Source organism: Pelecanus crispus, chromosome 6 (assembly GCF_030463565.1).
Source record: "Pelecanus crispus isolate bPelCri1 chromosome 6, bPelCri1.pri, whole genome shotgun sequence".
Lineage (NCBI taxonomy): Eukaryota > Metazoa > Chordata > Aves > Pelecaniformes > Pelecanidae > Pelecanus > Pelecanus crispus.
In genome coordinates, this window is record NC_134648.1 from 67,478,971 (window position 1) to 67,498,269 (window position 19,299).

The 19,299-nt window shown below is 36.2% G+C and overlaps 1 protein-coding gene across 4 annotated transcripts in view; it reads right to left on the bottom strand.

Annotated features, from left to right (window-relative positions):
• Positions 1-1,568: 1,568 nt before the first annotated feature.
• Positions 1,569-19,299, bottom strand: part of PPP2R5E (protein phosphatase 2 regulatory subunit B'epsilon) — a 75,495-nt gene continuing 57,764 nt past the window's right edge. For 2 of the 4 annotated variants that reach the window (XM_075713214.1, XM_075713213.1), the window contains exons 5-14: positions 17,495-17,587; positions 12,824-12,954; positions 12,680-12,739; positions 11,925-12,033; positions 10,898-10,951; positions 10,728-10,778; positions 9,751-9,870; positions 8,509-8,636; positions 5,435-5,536; positions 1,569-2,725 (exon numbers count right to left, since the gene is read on the bottom strand). In XM_075713214.1, coding sequence (XP_075569329.1) covers positions 2,626-2,725; positions 5,435-5,536; positions 8,509-8,636; positions 9,751-9,870; positions 10,728-10,778; positions 10,898-10,951; positions 11,925-12,033; positions 12,680-12,739; positions 12,824-12,954; positions 17,495-17,587 — 948 coding nt within the window. In that variant the 3' untranslated portion in view covers positions 1,569-2,625. The remainder of the gene's footprint in view (positions 2,726-5,434; positions 5,537-8,508; positions 8,637-9,750; positions 9,871-10,727; positions 10,779-10,897; positions 10,952-11,924; positions 12,034-12,679; positions 12,740-12,823; positions 12,955-17,494; positions 17,588-19,299) is intronic. The other 2 variants (XM_075713216.1, XM_075713217.1) reach the window with 2 other exon arrangements.

Genomic DNA, 19,299 nt, shown 5'->3' on the forward strand with positions numbered 1-19,299 from the left:
GTCGTATCATTGTGGCAAGTGCTTCTTCTCGTACATCACACAGTGCAACCTAGTGTCGTATCAGCCTTTTAGAGTCAAGTGACTAATATCACATCGTCTCATTCACTTTAACGAAACATTCCTTCTCGGAAGTGATAAATCATCTATAAACTTTAGATACTCCCCACTATCCCCACATCAGAGGTAACATCAGAGGTAACAAAATATTGCAACCCATTAGGTTCTCATCAGTTTTGTATGATCAATACCAGAAAGTCATGTCAAAACCAAAAATAGTTATGAACAAACAACACTCACCTAAACTCTAAGTACAGGACAAGGTGCTTTTTCTAATTTCACATTGTTGTGTTTTACTCCACCAGGTGGAAAACATGAATCTTTTTGCCTCCATTCTATCTCAGTTTTTCACAATTGAACATAGTCTTTAAGCATGAGTTTAAGTCCACCCTCTTGTAAAGCATCATCATTTCACACAGAAATCACACTAGCAAATCTTTTTTGGTAACAGAAATAAAAGACTGTCAAAATCAATGGGCTAAGGGACATGTTTCGTTATAAATTTATTTAATCTTCAGTATTTCAGCTTGCACCTTTGCTCAGCACTTTAAAATAAAATGTTTCAACTATGACAGTAACTGCCTGCTTTACATTGCGTCCCAGCCAGTGTTCTTAAAAGAAGCTCATATTAATCCCATTAAACCATGTTGTGTTTGGTGTTGCATATGACTAGTTCCGCTTTTTTTTCCCAGAATTAACAGTGTCAAGTTTTTACAAAATCGTTGCGTTTACAACATTTGTGTGCGCAGACCCAGGAGTACAAACTGTGACCTGATAATCCTGAAACAGTCAGTAGTCTAGGAGGGAATTCTTTTTTACCTCTTTTCCGTGCCAGAAAACATGAAAACTTCAAATTCTACTGTATATTTAAATGGTAGGAAGAAAAATATACAAGCTTGTATTTATACTGTATTTCTATCAATGGCAACAGGTCATAAATTCATGTTTGCAACTATCACAAAGACTCATGAACAACAATTCAGTTTTATACTGTAAATACTGCTGGATTGATGGTTTAGGATTATCAATTCACTGTTGTCATATGTCTATAACAGTTCAAAAGCATCCTGGAGAAAAATCCTGAAACACATACCTTTCGGTATATAATAATGCAACTGCATTAGCTAAATATATACTGTACATAAGTCTTATCAGCATTTTACCTACCAAAGATGTAAGATTCCACTTTCAAATACAAAGCAGATAGCCAATAATGTATACTTATAATACAGCCCTCTTCTTTGTTTTTGTATTTTTTTTTCTTTTGTTTTAAACAATTTGGTCACAATGCACCTTTGATATAAAAGCATTTTAAACTTTATTATTAATACTCAGAACATTAGGATTTCCAGAATTTTTTTCAGTAGCATTTGTAGAACCACTTTTGGTAACAAATACAGTAGTTAGGAATGAGCATCCAGATGAGAATGCAGAAGTATATTATCCAGAATCCTTTCCAGCTAAGACCATAGGGCTGGTACTGTGATGAGTAATAGTACTAGAACCACAAAACCACTATAATACGTTTCTTAGAGGCTACATCCTCTTTTGCCGGAACACTTCATAAATACATATTAAAAAGTAAGGCAACAACTCCAAACAGTCCAAACTGCCATCTCAACTCAATTTCCAATTAGATCCATGACACTGGAGATCAATTTCATGCTTGCACTGTTTAGCATTTGTCTTTATTGTTTCAAAATGGTCCAATAAAAACATACCATAATAATTTAGCAATTAGTATTTCTAAAACAACTCCAGTATGTGTGTCCAATGCCATACCACTAATACTGGTTAGGTACTGAAGTCCAGGGTGTTACTACTGCCCGTTTTTAAAGGATTGTGGACACTAATTTGGATTTGCAATAAATAGGTGCATGAATCCAAAGCTCCCTTTCCTACTATGTTTATCACCTACTTGTTTTTTAACTCCTAACGTTCAAATTAAGGAAGCACCAGAGACAGCCTGGTACTAAAAAAATGCTCACACCAGTAAACAGAACTTTTATTCAGGACCTATGTTTTTCATGGCCCTGATCTGAATGGACATTCAACTTATGAAGATGTGCAAAAGGAAAAAAAGTCAAATTACAGTAAAGTTATCCAGAGAAGGAGGATGTTACACAAACTCATAAGGAAATGACAGCCTTTTTTCTCTTTTACTATAAATACACTTAACAGTTTAGCAGAAAGACAAGCTAAATTTTAAGATTGTTCACATTTGAAAGTCGTATTACACTCTCTGCTAACGATAAATAAGGAACAGGTCCTGACAATGGAATTTGACATCGCAATTTTCATCAACAGATCTTTGAAGACTGGTTTTAAAGAAGGGTTAAAACAATGACTATGTTTGCAAAGTTCTGAGAAGTCCATCTGCTGTCCAAACTTTGGATTAAAGTCCTTATTTTTTTCCTTTACTTAGAGACAGGTATATACAGTGCTGTTGTAATAATGAAACAAATGTGAAATCTACTGTAAAGTTGCACAATACAGAAAACTGTTGCTCCATCTTCTACTACATAAATGTGTGACTCCACAGGTTAATAATGCTGTTTTGTTTTTTTGTTAAGTTGGAATTATTCCATCACGTCTAAGACCTCTCTTTAATTCCAAATCCTCCAGTTTTTTCCACAGTTCTTCACGCTCTTTCTCTTTCTTCTTCTCACTGACAGATGAGATAAAACAAAGAGTTAGCAGGGGAGAAGACTGTACAATATTTATGTTAAAAAATATGTAGGTGACATTAATGAGCAGCACTAATTTTGCTGAGCATAACTGCAATTTTCCTAACACACATTTAATTTTTGAAAATATTTTTTTCTTTTTAAATTTTTGTTACCTACATAAATATCACTAAACAAAGCAGTAGGAAAAGAACATACAACGTAAGCTGAACAATGTGACAGTGTTCATAGACACTAATTTGTAATACAGAAGAAAAAAATGCAGTGGACTTTTATTATGGGACAAATATATCATTCTTATAAAATTAACATTTCAGGACTAACTTGCATTTAATTATTTTCAAGTTTATTTATTTAAGCAAGGTATTTTCTAATCTTATAAATAACAGCCACTTTCTAGAACAAGCATTCCTTTATCCTTTTAGAATCACTGTTCTTGCTTGCATTGACTGGTGGCTTTCACATAGCTTAGGCACCAGCCAAGGGAAAGTTCAAATTACAAGATGTGTCTTTTTTTCAGTGATTTACTTTTTTTCCTTACCAAATTCCTACAAGATTTACAAGAAGATCTATGTAGCATTTGCTTTAACAACAGACTTTAATGGCTGATTTGATAAAATTAAACAGCTAACCTAACATTTGCTTTACCTGCATTATTTGCTTTCTAAATTTCCTCTCTCTGCCATAGCTTACTTTAAATCTCCTTGATACTGCAAGGTACAAAATGCTTTCAGTTTCTATTAAATCACCTTGTAGGTTCAGATGAAAAGGAAATCTAACAATTATAGAGAGACAGATTCTCTGCCAGTCACATTAGAGAATTCTTGAAAAATATTTCAGCAGATTAGAAACATTCCTACACATCTTGATTCAGTCAAAATGCCAACATCTGGCTCATTGATTTGAAATTTTAATATACCAAGAGTCTTTGAAACATACTAAAATACAAACAACTTTCAGATAAATCCCTGAACAGGAAAGGAAAAAAAAAAAGGAAGAAAAAAGAAAAAAAGAAGAAAAAAAAAAAAAGAAAGAAAGAGTCCACTGTCACTAGAAAGTATTTAAAATTAAATATAAGTGAAATAGCCTGACATTTTCAGGCTACTTACCGATACTTATCTTCTAATCATTATGAAATATATGCCTGCTTACCTAAAGACTGTTAGAGGATGATCACCTCATCCAACTTACCTATTTGACCTATCATAGTCATTAATATTGAACGTATTTCTCCTCAAGCTTTAAGTGGTATCAAAGCTACCCTTTTGAAATGCCGTTTTATTAAGATGCTAAAGATTTTCTGTAAACATTAAGGTAAATATCCCAGTTTATACATTCAGGTATTTACATGTTTTAAAATTCTAAGTAGTAAATAAAAATGGTGAAATGGTTAGCACCAGCTCTGAGAGGACATACAATGTCATTAGGTCCAAGAAAAATTCTTTGTGCAGTTCAGTCAATAAACCTCACTCATTATCCAGACACGGGACATCCTACTACAATGTCTGGTCCTGGTAAGAGCGGAGTTTTTCATCTTAAGGGGGAAAAGTGCAATCACAAATTCGTTTAAGTCACCAAGCTCCTTCAGTAAATGGCTGGATTAGATGAGCAGTCCTAAGATTCTCTGCCCTTTCTGCGAGAAAGCTGCACAGTGTTGTCTCAACTGCACTAGCAGATTGAGCCTTACTTATCAACACCTACCTAGAATTCATCTGGCGTCTTAGCTCAAATATATATGCAAGCCTCTAAAAGTAAAATACTGTATTAATGAACTAACCCGTTAAGTGTATATTTTTTATGTATAAAACTTTGTATTTTACAGCGAGGAAGCAGAACAGAAGGGCAGTGTGACTCCAGTCACACAATTCAAAAAACATAGCGTCCAAGAGACTTCAGAGACTATACTAACCTAACAAGGTCTGACGACAATACAGTACCCTTTGCTTTGCTTGGGGGAACCCTGAGTCACAGAAAACACGTAACTTAAATGAAGTTGCAAATTGTTCAGAGTTCCTGAAGTTTCCTCATTTTTTTCACCTGACACTTTGGATAAACTGAAACTTTTGAGAAAAGATGCTGCACTGTAATCGGAAAATGAAGACTAAGGAGAACAGGAGAAAAGACGAAAAGCATTTTATTAGGGTAGAACTAAGGATTGTATGAGTGGTGTATCTGATGGATCCTGCATGCTAAAAGACTCAGATACAGCAAGACCTCTGAATAAGAAATGAAAGGGTTGAGAGATGCCTCTTTGCTTTAAGACCACATCTAGCCTATGAACAGTAGTTTGGAAAATCAGACCTTAGGGTTTTCCCTTATGTCTCTTTCCAAACCTCAGTGGAACTTTTTTTGAAGTCTTTAAGCAAAGTGTTACCTTTAAATCCTTGTTTTTCTTTTATTATTGAAGATCTTGATACATCTAAGTCTTTTGGAATGTGGAGTCAAAAGGAATTCCATGAGAAATGCGGATTCCCAAGCAACGCAATGGGTACTGTATTGCATAAGGGGTAAAGAACAACCTGTACATGATATTATCTTACATCTTGCAAGGAGAAAGCTAAGAGCATGCAAGGGGGGAAATGAGGCATTTTGTCTGTTATGTGCGAGACTATGCAATTGCATCTGAGGTAAGGGAAAAACTAAGCAGCAGGCCTTATGCACAGCTGACAAAAAAAGCTTTAAAAAGTTACCGCTGACGATCTGACTTGTAAGTGGCTGTCAGCTCGTCAAACATGGTGCTGTTCATTTCCATAAATGCCTTCAACACATTGTAGACTAAAGCCACAATAGCCCTGTGAAACATGAAAAAAGAAAGGAGTCTATTAGTTTCAGGCAAAATCAAATGTGAAATAAAAATGTCTTCTCTTACCGGCATTTCTGCGACCAATTCTGCTCTTGCAAGTATGATAATGTAAATTCTTTGATTTCAGTGAAACTACTTTTGATTAACATCTTTAAAGTTGAGAATCAGCTTTCATGTCTCTACTGACTACTTAAATGGAGAAAACCAAAACTCTAGGGTAACAGGTAACAACAGAAAGCTATTACATCTAACTACAGACTCTTCCCTCATGCTGTGGAGCAATTCCGAATGCAACTCCAGGGATTCAAATCATCAATGCTGGCAGAAGGAACAGAATTTAAACATGAAATGGGAGCGATTCATATTTCCTCATGATTTTTCTATGAAGCTGAATATTCAGTGCATCTATCCAAAATACAAGGCTGTATTTCAAGGGTGATTTCCTTGTACTCATATATTTCATATTCATTTTCACTTTGGTACAGCAAAAAACTCTTAAACCCCACAAATCCTTCGGATGAGTGCTGCAGTATCTGTGTAAAACTTTGTGTGTGTGTATAGATATATTAAAAAAAAAGTATTTTTTTAATCTATCTCTCTCACCTCTGCCTACTTTGCTTATTGCTGTTCCTGACCTTACCCGAGAGCCAATACACCACTGCTTATTTGAATTCAAGTTGTTCAATTGCATAAAACATGACAGGCATGATCTGTTCATACAGGAAGAAATTATGTATAATAATAATTTCAAAAAGGCTTCAAAGGCATTCTGTACCACAAATGTTCAAAAAAGGTAAAATCAGTTTACTCTTTTATACCATCTGACTGGGTAACTAACCTAAAATATACTAGAATTTCCAAAGTAAGACGGGTCTGCCAATAGTCTGATTATCTAGAGGTCAAACTCCCTTTCTGGCAGAGTTCAAGATAAAGAAACAACAAAGCAACTGAAAAGGGAGAAAGGAAAGAAACAAATTGTCCTGGTTTCAGCTGGTATAGAGTTAATTTTCTTCCTAGTAGCGGGCATAGTGCTGTGTTTTGGATTTAGTAGGAGAAGAATGCTGATAACACACTGATGTTTTAGTTGTTGCTAAGTACTGCTTATGCTAGTCAAGGACTTTTCAGCTTCCCATGCTCTGCCAGGCGCACAAGAAGCTGGGAGGGGGCACAGCCAGGACAGCTGACCCAAACTGGCCAAAGGGCTATTCCATACCATAGGATGTCATGCTCAGTATATAAGCTGGGGGGAGTTGGCCCGGGGGCAGCGATTGCTGCTCGGGAACTGGCTGGGTATCGGTTGGCAGGTGGAGAGCAATTGCATTGTGCATCGCTGGCTTTGTATATTATTATTATTGTTGTTGTTGTTATTATATTGTTATTATTACTACTACTGTTGTACTTTATTTTGTTTCAATTATTAAACTGTTCTTATCTCAACCCAGGAGTGTTTCTCACTCTTACTCCTCCGATTCTCTCCCCCATCCCACTGGGGCAGGGGGAGTGAGCAAGCGGCTGCGTGGTGCTTAGTTGCTGGCTGGGGCTAAACCATGACACAAATCTAAAAAAAAAAAAAAAAAAAACTTTCAAATAATTTGGAACAGACTATCAATCAAGAGATCCCAGTTCCTGAGCCACTACTATGGCTGTCACATTCAGAAGCAGCTCTTGGGCCAGGAGGCAGTGAATCAACATTACAGGCGCCAGGAACCTTTGGAGCTAACCTATACAGAGGACAAACCACATGTCATTTCCCACGCACCCCTGTCTATCATCCACCTCTTTCAATAAACTTTCATTTTTGTTGCCTATGTTTAAAAATGTTCTTATAAACATAAAAATTCTTTAAATACCTTCTTTATTTTACATGTATCTTAACCTGGCTTGTGCGTCAAAGGTACAAAATTCCTGCAGATATGAGAACTCTGTGAACTGGATACTGGAATATTCTCATTACCAGAAGCATCCCACTGCATAGTATTAAAGGTTGGGCAGGAGCACGGGCAGCTTGGAGATTGGTAATGCAGTACTATGCCATGGAAAGTGTCTTTTTGTGACCAGTATAAGTTACAGAAGTTTTCCAGTAGCATTACATTTGTCATGTAAGCACACAAACTTGAGGGCCTGGCTAGGTACAGAACAAAAAGACTAATGTTTGAAAAGAAGAAATATTTTACAAATACTTTACAGTAAGGTCTTAAAGCAACTGGGACAGTACCACAGCTCATTAAAAATAATGTGTTTACTAAATGGTAACCATCTTGACTTAGAAAAACTTTTCAAATGAAGTATAGAATACATGGCATCTAACTGTAATAGTATTTTTCATTAAAACACTTTCTACTAGGTCACTCAGTTCAAAAATAAAAATGCTGAATTAAGAGGATATCAATATGAAGCAACTGCTCTACTACTGTGTGTAATGGAGAACAGCTGTATTTAAATAAATTTAGAAAAACAACCCAACCTAAGAATATACTGATGTCTATACGCTTCATAGCTGTTTAGAAAAATGCCAGTGCCAGAGGTCTACCAGAGGTATCAGTATCAGCCATGATACAGCCACAAAGCTTTATTAATGTCGAGCGATATTCTCTAAACAATTTACGACCAGGCTTAAGACGTTAAACCAGTTTATAAAAAGCTGTGTAGGAGAAATGCTTGATGAGCAACACTTTTTCTTCAATAACAATGTAACATCTAATTTCTCTTTTTTCCAACTTGTGAGAAGGTCTGTTTTTATCCCATAAGCTACTGATTTTTGTACATATACCAGATAATTAAAAACATTTTGAGGCAAGCTCAAGTATAGTCTAATTTATATTGGCATTAACAGCATTGCACCTGCTCAAGCCAGCTTTGAATGTGGATCTCTCCCATTCAGATGTTCTTCAGCAGACATTCCCTAAGTTTATCAGTGGTATGTCAAATAGTAAGATAAAGTGCAATGGCACAGAAACTTACGGATTCCAGTGTTCTTTAGAAATCCTATAAAGGCTGGAAAACATGATGGGAAGTATAACATTTGAATTCTCCTCTATCAAACTCATGATGTATTCATTATTCCAATAATACAGCGCTCTTTCGGCCACCTTTGAGTCAAAGGAATAAAATATTAACAGGAATTCAGACACATGTAATTTTGTAATTTTCTGAAGGAAAAACAAATCACAGAGAAATTTCACAAAGATGAATTAACAGGAATCATTAAGTATGGAATTAAAACTCTACTTTAATCAGTAGCATAACATGCATTAATGGAATTAAGTTTTTATCCTCTAATTCAGATCCCCCAGCATCAACTCTCTCTTTCCCCTGAGCAATATGTTGTTACTCACTGAAGACCAGGTGCAGACACTGCATTAATGCTGCAGCTGTGGAGGGGAAGGGAGAGCAGACAGACTTCCTATCGCCCCTTTCCCTCAATCCTGTGACTGCAGTTGGAAGGAAGAGAGAGAGCAGTGCTGGGATATCAGAGGAAGGAGACAGGGAAAGGCCCAGTAGCTGGGCTGAACAAGGGAGGAGAGATCTTAAGTGTGGGGAAGGTACCAGTGATGACAGTCAACTTGGGGAGGAGCTCAGGGCAGGGGTAAGAGGGAAAACACTGATCTAAATTATGCTAAAACCAAATGTAGTCCAAAGAGGAGCCCAAAACAGTTATGTATTCCTTTGTGCCAGGATAGGTCACCTAGCTTAATACGGAGACACTACAGGCCATGAATCCTATCTCCTCTTCACGTATTACTCAATTTAAACCCTATCCACTCCCCTTCTTTCCGTTAAGCAATCTGAAGAAAACAGGCTATGGGTCATATCACCTGTAAGCAGACACCTCCTTAGAGAAGGAAGTAAGTCGGAAAACAAGAATGCTGCACAATACTGTGCTAAAAAAGGGAGCAAATACATCCTGCGTGTTCTATCAGTCTGAAGGCCATTCAAAATTTGCTTGGATCCAGTTTAAGGCCTTATGTGGCTCAGAACGGCCAGTTCTGTGCTGTGACCCCAGATACATCTAACAAGTTATTCATGGAGCTCAGAAATAAGCTTCCACTGAAACATACCCTCGTCCGTAGAAATCAGAAGACAAGTATTTAAAACCACACAACTTAAAATAATACTCATATTTGGAGGGGGGGGTGGGGGGGTGTGTTATGTCTGAAATTGAGACTATACATTCCTATACAAACAATAACCTCTACCACTGACCTGAAAATGAGGGCTAGAGACACACTTGGCAATTTGTTTAAACAAGGGTTCCTGGATTTTGACAAATTGTGATGGTTCAATTACATCCAAGATTTCCTCCAGCTCTCCTAGGAACATGACCTAAAGACAAGGAAGGAAGTGTTGAATATAAAACCTCTGAATCATCTTGGTCAGCAAAATGCTGGTAACCCTCAAATTCTACCACTTCAGGGAGAAATGGAAGCCTCACTAGCTCAGCAAGACCCTCTCTCAGAAACTGTGATCAATTCTACCTTTTGCAGCTTCTGGATTCAGTCTCAACAGAAGGAGGATGAGTGTGCACGAATACTGTATTTAAAGTAGACCTTTACAACAAAATTCAGAACTGCACCGGTATATCCACGCTGAAAACCTAGCCTCATACAGACAAAGAATTTGGCCAAGGCTTAAACTTTGTTAACTAAGGAAAGTCTCTTAATTTTACCTCATTTTTGGAAGCAATATTCAAAATAATGGTTTTGCTGTGTAACAAAATCTCATTAGGGAAACTCAGATTTGCATCAAGAGTTTGAAATAAAAATGCAAATGTCTAACTGCATCTTTTACATGTGTAGTAGGTAAACACCAGACAATAAAATATCTTTTATCCTCCCTGGGAAAATACTATCCTCACATATAAACAATTCCAAATCTAACAGAGTTTTCCAATTTATCCTCAACTATCTTTATTTTCTCCTTTCTAAAACAAAAATAAATTCTCTGCAGAAGAACAAGTGCTTATTTTGTGAACAGAAACCACCATTAACAAACTTTTCTCTTCATAGTCAAAACGGTCCAAAAAAACCAGAATTCAAGTACAGGAAAGTCACTTACGAGAATTAATACCAAGATCCACCACAGCATGTGCTATCTACCTGGAAATATCTGAAGATTCCCTGCCTATTATATTGTAGAACAACAGAACTCTTATGTTTTGTTAGCACTAGCTTATTACTTACCTCTTTCTGACTGCAGGTTTTTGGCCAGAATTTCATTAAACCTCTAATGACCTAAATTAGAAGGAAAAAAAAGTTAGATTTTTTTACTTTTCTCTCAAGAGGGTAAGCTGTTTATGATTATTTAAAAAAAAAAAAAAAAAAAAAAAGAAGAAGAAGAAATAAATATTTACTGGTTCTGTGAGTGAGGGGTCTTTCTCCAGAAACTGTACTATGCAATATGCCAGCTGTGAAGAGGTAATGATTTAAGACAATGAAGTTAGAACACTTCCATAAAGAAACCACAAAGAAACAATTTTTAAAAAGACTCAAGACAAGATGCTATACAGCTTTCTCAAACTGCATCCAACTGAGATGCATAGTTTGCATTGTGCAAATCTACTCACAGTTCAGTTCATGAGAAACAACAGAACACATTACAAAAAAAATTAGGGTGACAAAGTAGCATATACAATAAAAATCAGAGCAACTTGGAATTCTAAATACAGTCATACAACCAAAGTTTTGAAGCTTGTTACTCTCTGAAACGGCTTCTTTTTACACATTTTATACGTTAGCAAAATCATGAAAACTCTTGCAAGATGAGCCCACACACGCTAAAACCTGGAATAACATATTTAGAAAGCACAGCTTTATCAGCATAAGAAAGACTGCACTATCTGAATATCAGAGAGAAAGGCAACTTGTATCACTTATGAGGGGAAAAATTACGTCATGAAAGCTGAATGTATAAAAAGATATATGAGAGCATAAATGCAGTATTAAGAAATCTGCGAGGGAGAATGTTAACAATTATGCAAAAATGTGGGTATTAGTATTCAGAAAGTTGCTAGGGTGAAGAAGAGCCTTGACAGCACAAGACTAAGGAAACCCAAACATCCTCTTGGGAGAGCAAATGGGAAAGGCAAACTTGTGAGAATGAGAAAATAGCAAAGACAAAAACCTAAAGAGTTTAACTACTAAAAAAGAATCCCCAAAATATTACAGATGTATATTACACTTCTAATTATCTAATCAGAAGAGAGGCAAGACATTTATCATACAAAGCATATTAAATTAATTTTAAAAAATCTATTGCTTTTTTTCCACATTTCAAAACCTTCCCCCCACCTTTTTTGTGCTATGCCATTAAATTTCCAAAGCCACCTTAAAAAATAAGAATCATTCTAACTGAGCAGAAAATATTTTTATAATTTCTACCTGTGCATGGAAGAGTGATAAACTCCTGACAGTATGTAAAGGGATCAGCACCTTCACCAGAAACTGTTTATGCTCTGCCTTAAGAGGTAAAGCAAAACCATTGATAATACTAGAAATTAGAAGAGAAATATTTGTTAGTGTTACCATCACAGAAAACATTCTTGAGGTCTGCACAAGCACTTTCTAGAATAAAATAATTTAACAGTCAGCACCTGCTTACAAATAGCAGGCTTATGCCATTTGTAAACAGGTGCTGCCTTTTGTCCTGCTTTATATTAGCAGTGCAGTACATATCTAGCTAGCAATTCAGCTCTGACTGAGGAATAATCATACAAACAGCTGCACAAACCTGTTGCCAAACAGATAAGACCTTGTCTATGTGGTCTGTAAATTCATGTAAGCAAGGTGTTCTTGAGTAATTAACTTACCAGAATTAGATTTACTCAAAATATTCACAGTTAGTGTGCTCACAAAAAAAAAAAAAAAAAAAAAATTCTGCAGCATGTAAAAGTGCACAAAATTTAACACACACATACACACACACACAAATTCAATCCAACACTGGCTGTAACTTGCATCCAGTTATATACTCTTGGCAAAGATGTGACAGAGATTTGCACATGGGCTTAAAGAGGAGCATGTGTGCACATCTGTTTTCAGAATCAGGGCTTACAGTAATACTTTTTCCAAATCCAACACTATTCTAATGTGTCCAGAAGGGAAGTTTGAGATAGATAATAAATAGACTCGTTTACCTTCCTAAAATTTCCAACAGTTCAGCTACACCATTGAAGTGTTCAGTTTCATAAACAAATCTAAAAAAAGAAAAGTTAAATATAAGTAATATATCGGTTTCCTAAAATGTTCATAAGCAAAAAGTACCTTCTCCCACAACTTACCGTAGAAAAATATTATTAATCTGTTTTCGGATAAATGCTCTAAGACCCAGAAACTTGCCATAAATTCTGTGCAAGACTGTTTTTAGATAGTCTCGTTCTCGAGGGTCTTCGCTGTCAAACAGCTCCAACAGCTGTGTTTAAAGGAAAAAGAGAACTGAAACAGCAGACATTTGACAAATATGACACACAGACTGCTGTATGAAAGTTAAATTCATGAAAGCACATGCATGTAAGAATGTGATATGCACGTTACCCAAGGTGTAGAAATACAGTATTAAAAAAATCTGTTGTAACCCCAGTACAACGTCACGAAACTCAGTCTATTAATCTCCACCTCTGACATAACAAAACTTTGGAAATCTTCAAACAACTAATGAACTTTTGATTAACTGGCTCCAAACTGCTGCCTTCCTTCTCCTCAAAAATAAATAAAATAAATTCTTAGATGCTCTCATATCTACAAAATAAGACAGTTTGCCTCTTACCATCCACCATTCCTTCACTCTGCAAAACTAGAAGATCCTTATTTACTCTAATATTTTGTTCCCACAACATTGTGTCAAGGTCACATTTTTCTAATTGCTTGTAATTTATATTATGAGGTCTTAAGCCTTCCCAGTAATTGCATGGCCTTCATGCTGTGGAAAGACTCAACAGTGAAGCCTATGCCAGCACTGGATCTGCTGTTACAGGTTCTCCACCAATCGGCACAAATCAAAGCACCAGGAGAATTAATCCTCCAGGTTGAACAAAATGGTAACTTCAATATCCAGTTTAAAAACAAAACAAAACAAAACAAAACAAAACAAACCACCCAACAACAGAAAACCCACCTTTACTAAGTAACTCTTAAATAAGATTTTAAAACAGCAAAATGATTACGTGGTACTCAGTCAAAAGAGAACGCCATCTGGTGTCTTGTACAAAATAAATCCCGAAACACTGACACCTGCAGTTGCCTCTAAGAATTAAGGCATGAAATGAGCAGCAGGAATATCACCCTGCAGATCTCTGTTCCATTGCCCTTCATTCCTCTACCACAAAAGTATGAGCTTTCCCCTACCCCTTCTTCTTCATCTTTTTTGACACCACAACATTGGCTATTCTGGCGGACATCTGGAATAAGTTAGAAGGTAAACTTTATTTAAAAACAAACAAAACCAACCAACCAAAACCAAGAAAACCTCAACCCCCCAAAAAATGCACAGAAAACAGAGAAGTTTAAGGTAGTAATCATAAGTAACCAGTATCTCTCTTGCATGAAAAAGAAAGTAACTGTCAACCAGTACCTGTCTTGCAGGAGAAACGAAGAGTTTGCCAAAGAGGTCTTACAAATGTGTAAGACGCTGTCAGCAAATTGTTACAGGAATGGCAGAAAACAAAACTATCTTGGACTCACAAATAGATAAATTATAAATACCTATTATAAGTAGATATGTCAGTGTATGTATACTACCTGATCTCTGTTAAACTGCTACACAACTTTGAGGATGTAAAAAAGAAAAAAAAAGACAGAAAAAGATGATTAAAAGTTGTTAAGCTGTCTGAGATTTTGCTTTCTAACATCCAGGTTTAGAACTGAGGTACAAATTCTTCTTCATTGTTTTGAATGTTTCTGTAGCTTGTAATGAGATCCCACTGTCTCTTCCTTGCAGTAAGGAATTTCATGAGGAAACAATGAGGTTTGTCAGCTGCCCTCCAGAGGTTATAAACACATTGCTTTGTTCAATTAGTTCTACAGTTAAATAAATAAATAGTCACCCCATCCTTCCCCAAAGAGCAAATTTCACCCAAAGACAGCAAACAGCTGGAAATGCTTATGTTTTTAATTTTCTTATTGGATTGCTTTTAGGAGCAAAATATTTATATTTCCAGTTCTGTTATACAGACCCTCTGTGGAAGCATTGATGAACTAAGACTCAGTCTCTCATTTAAAATAAAATAAAATTAAATTTAAAAAAAGAAAATTATTTTGATATGTCCAATTTGCTATCAAGTTTCAACAATAACGTCTTATTTTTAAGCTGCAAGACTTTCATAATTTACGTGATTATTCTGACACTAAACATACATAGAAAAGGGCAATAAATTTTCCAAAATAGCAACCTACATAACACAGACACTTGTGGATATATTTGCATAGTATGTCTCTTAGCAACCACTGCCAACCATTTCAGACTGTATATAAGCAGGCTTTAGAAATGAACAGTTATACTGTTAAGTACAGCATTTTATCAAAACATACAGCTGAAAGCCAGAAACACACTGTATTCAAAAAACAAAAGCAAAAAGCAAGCAAACAAGAAAAAGATTGAAAAATGCCCATTAAAAAAACTGTGGTTTTTTTCATATAGGCATTTTTACTGCCAAGAAACACTTCATTAAAGTTCCTCAAATTAAAAAAAACCCAAAAGTTAATTTAGAGAGGAAGCTGATTTCAAAGACTGTCATACTTGCGTTGTCACTGCAACGAAACACCAAACATGCTTAATGTTCCTAAGACTCAAATTGGTTTCCCATGTAAGTGATCTGTAGTCACAGATTCTTAGGCGTTACTCTAGACACACAACAAATACAGTAAGAAGTGGAAGGACACCCCAGTTCCTACAGGCTAAACACAAACACTTACACACACAGAAATATATCTACTTGCATGTATATATAAGGCTCAACAGAACTTTTTATAGAAAAATGTGAATTTTAAATTGACATGCTGTGCATAGCAATATATAAAAATGCATCACCTAACCATGTGGCAAGAACTTACAAATTCTCAGAATGCTTTTGAACTCTTAATTGCCGTATCATACATTTTCAGATATGCAGGTTTCAAAATCTTGTATTTCCCTCTTTCAGTAGATAATATTCTTTCATTTAGTAAATTTATTAAAGACTAACAGGACTAATAAAAAAACCAAACCCCTTGTTTTAGACCCATTCTCCTGTGCCAAACTGTAACAGGTCTGAATGCCTTGAAAGGGTGTGAGTGAGATGCCACCAGTCATGACCAAGTTCAGCAGCACCTAGGAATTATTTTCTCTAGATTTTGAACACAAGCACTCCTTCTACCACAACCCTGCTATATCTAAAGAAAAAAAAATCAGTCTGGAAAAACCTGTCAAGAGTGATTACACCCACGCATATTTTTACATCTCCACCAGGTACTGGATGGTTACTCCACCATGGTACTGGGTGATCAGATTGGTACACCCCCTTGTTCAGATCAGTATTTAGGTGAACAAAAAGGAAACTCCACCACAGAGGTTTGATCCAGATGAAAAACGCTCTTGTATTTAGAAGATGGATAAAATAAAAACGTAAGTATATCCCATTGCTTTTGTAGGGTGAAGAAGGTCTCGTGATATTAATAAGGAAACTGAAGTCCCTTCTTTGAATCTCTAAATTTAAGGATCAAAATTGCTCTCTCTTTCAGGTATTCTTCATACGAGTAACATACAAGGACAGTAAAAGCAGTACTTTTATTGCCTGAGCACTACAGGGAAAAATAAAAGCTCCATGACAAAGGGGTAAGAGAAAGGTCTTCAGAAATGCTGAGTATCTCCTGCCACTTGCAGTTTGGCTTTTATTCAAGTCTCAGCCCACAAGGAAACTCCCTTTTCTATGTAAATAGGAATCTGTCTAAATTTCCTCAATTTCAAAAGCAAGCTATAGACACCATTAAACATGACGTTCTTTCTGACTTTGCAATTATACAAAAATTCACAATGGGAACAGAAAACACAAGACGAGCCTATTCCTGAAAGTTGAAGACAAAAGTTCTATCTGTGGAGTTTCCTGGCTTATCCCAGAAAACATCTTCCTTCAGCCATCTCTGTTCTGGCATCTGTCAAGGCCTGGACAAAAATACCTCCGTAAAGACGGCCAACTACTGTAGCATCAAGTGAAGTACCAAAGCACACAAGAAGCCTAGCTTGTACACAAGGAGGAGGAATATGAAGTATGTGTAAAATACCTGGCTACCAGCTGACTGCCACAGAGGCCATCTCTTCCATTTAGCCATAACGATGGCAAGCAAACTACAAAAATAAAGCTACCCATTCTTTGCCAATGTTGGTTATTATTGGTGCTACTTCTTCTTCTGTGCTTTTAGTAGAGCTTGAACTTCATACGGCCTTTTGATTTACTTCCTCCCCGACCACTATAGCATCGCTGTTTTCAGTACTGCGCTGGGAATAGGTTTGTTAATGAACTTCTGCCCCTGTTGCCAGCTCTTCAGCAGAGATAGAAGTGAGAAATACTCTCCCCTTCCAACAGAAATATTTTAACAATATTAAGACACATTAAAACTGGTGTTTAAGTAGTCTCTCTAGATAGCAGCATTTTTAGACTACTTGACAGTAAACTTTTCATTTTTCAACAGTTACCGTTTCAGCTCCTTCTCATAACCAGTAAGTCAAATATTTTGATTAAGGTATCCAAACTGGAGCTAAACCAACTATTGTACATATATCTATAGTAACAGAGACTGACATATAAACACACACACACACGCATTTCCCCTATCTCGGTAGATTGAAAACTTTCATTGTATATGCTTGTTTAGCCTTTTTCTGTTGCAAATAAAGTTACTTTCAAATTCTAAACAAAATCTTTTTAAAGAAATTTTTTTCAAAAGGAAAATGAAGCCCGAAAGAAGACAGATCAGCTTACCTGCAATACAAATTTCTGATCTATGTACTTTTTGGCAATGCTGGGCTGAAATTCTTGGCTTTCCAAAAATCGTATGAAAAATTCATATACAAGCTGCAAAAGAAAAAAAAACAAAACAAAACATGGTTGAGTTTATGACTTGATTACTCTTTACAGTTTGAAGTATTTCCCCAAAATTCTTTTGCTAGAAAATAAGATACTTATTTGTCCACAGAGCAAAAGATTAAAAAGATGAAAAAGATTTCTCTCCTTTATCAAATTCCTTCTTTACAGTTAGAATTAATTACATGGGCTTTTTAAGTTAGTTTTGTTTATTTAACTCCAGTCAAAGACACTTCATCACCAAGAACAGGCACTGCCATCTTGTAATGCTTGTTATCATCTTCTAAAGCTTCCTGGAGTAATTGGAAAGCACATTTAAACTGCCCTCTGAACTGCTGAAGTCAAATCAAATACAGACACATTACAATTCTGAAAGCATTGGTGAAACAGTTGGAAATACTTAAATTAAATTAGAAACTGCTTAGAGTAGCATTCTACTGCAACTTGAAACACAGAAGGTGAATACAAACTAGAATTTATTCCGAAGTTCCTAACTTACTGTAAAGATTAGCCTCAGGGCTGGAGAAAACCTGCTTACTTTCATGCAATTCCATCTCTGCCTAAACTGTTCAGTGGGACGGCAACAGACTTTTCATTTAGTGGAGAAAAAGAAGAGTATAAAAAACAGGCAAAAAGGAAGTGAAGTGAAACAGGGACTGCTGTGGCCTTGTAAGACAGCAACTCTGACCTGTCACTGATCAGATGAGCTACCAGCTAACAATTGTCTTTGCTGAACCTTTTCAAGAAGAGCAGCCATGAAAACTTTTTCCCTTCTGACTTCAGTGAGTATGGATACTGACACTGAAAGGAAGCTAAAAACTACATTTTAAAATAATTTTAAACTTTTCCATGCAAACACCAATATGCTGCAATACTGCTGCTGCTGCTGCTTTATGTCAGTGTTCTCTGACTTCTAAAAGGAAACAATAGGAAATCAAAAAGGGAGAGAGAGGTTTAAAAATATGAAATGGAAAAAGCAACAGATTACATAACTAATATTAAATCATCAGGAAATCAATCCCATCAACTCCTGACAAATACTTTGGTGCATTTCTTCCTGACAACAGTAAATCATCCACTGGCTAAGAAATTCCATCATTTCCATGTAAATAATGACTTTTAAAACTACAGCACTAGTGTCAATGAACATAAGATAACAGACACGTACGCCTATGCGGTTTCCAGGCAGGCAGAGCTGTTCAGAGCTGCCTTGAAGCTTTCGAGATTTTTATTTTTGTGAAATTTAAATATAAATGAGGGATAAAACCTACATTTCAACAGATTCTAAATTTGAGAGGACAAAAGAATGAAACAAACTGCTCACAGGCAAGGATTGTGCATGCAAATGTCAAATAAAATCCTCATTTCAAGCTGAGATCAATCGTACTCCTTTGCTCACAGAAACTCCCAGACTCCACAAACTGTTGCTCAGGCAAACTTCTTCTAAATTTACTAGTGGTATAAATCATTGTCCTGACTAACACAGGCAGGATCTGTATCTATATTTTCTATAAAGGAATTTAATGCATTAGCATCAACGATTCTTTCTCCAAAACGAATTTATGTGCTTTGCTCAAAACACCTTGCGTTGACACTTGAGGTACAGAGGAAGGGATGATACACAGCAGTGAGCACGCATCCTGCTACAAACACCTGAAAGCAAACCTCGACCCAGGGAGAGGAAGGAAGACTTGGATAGGGAC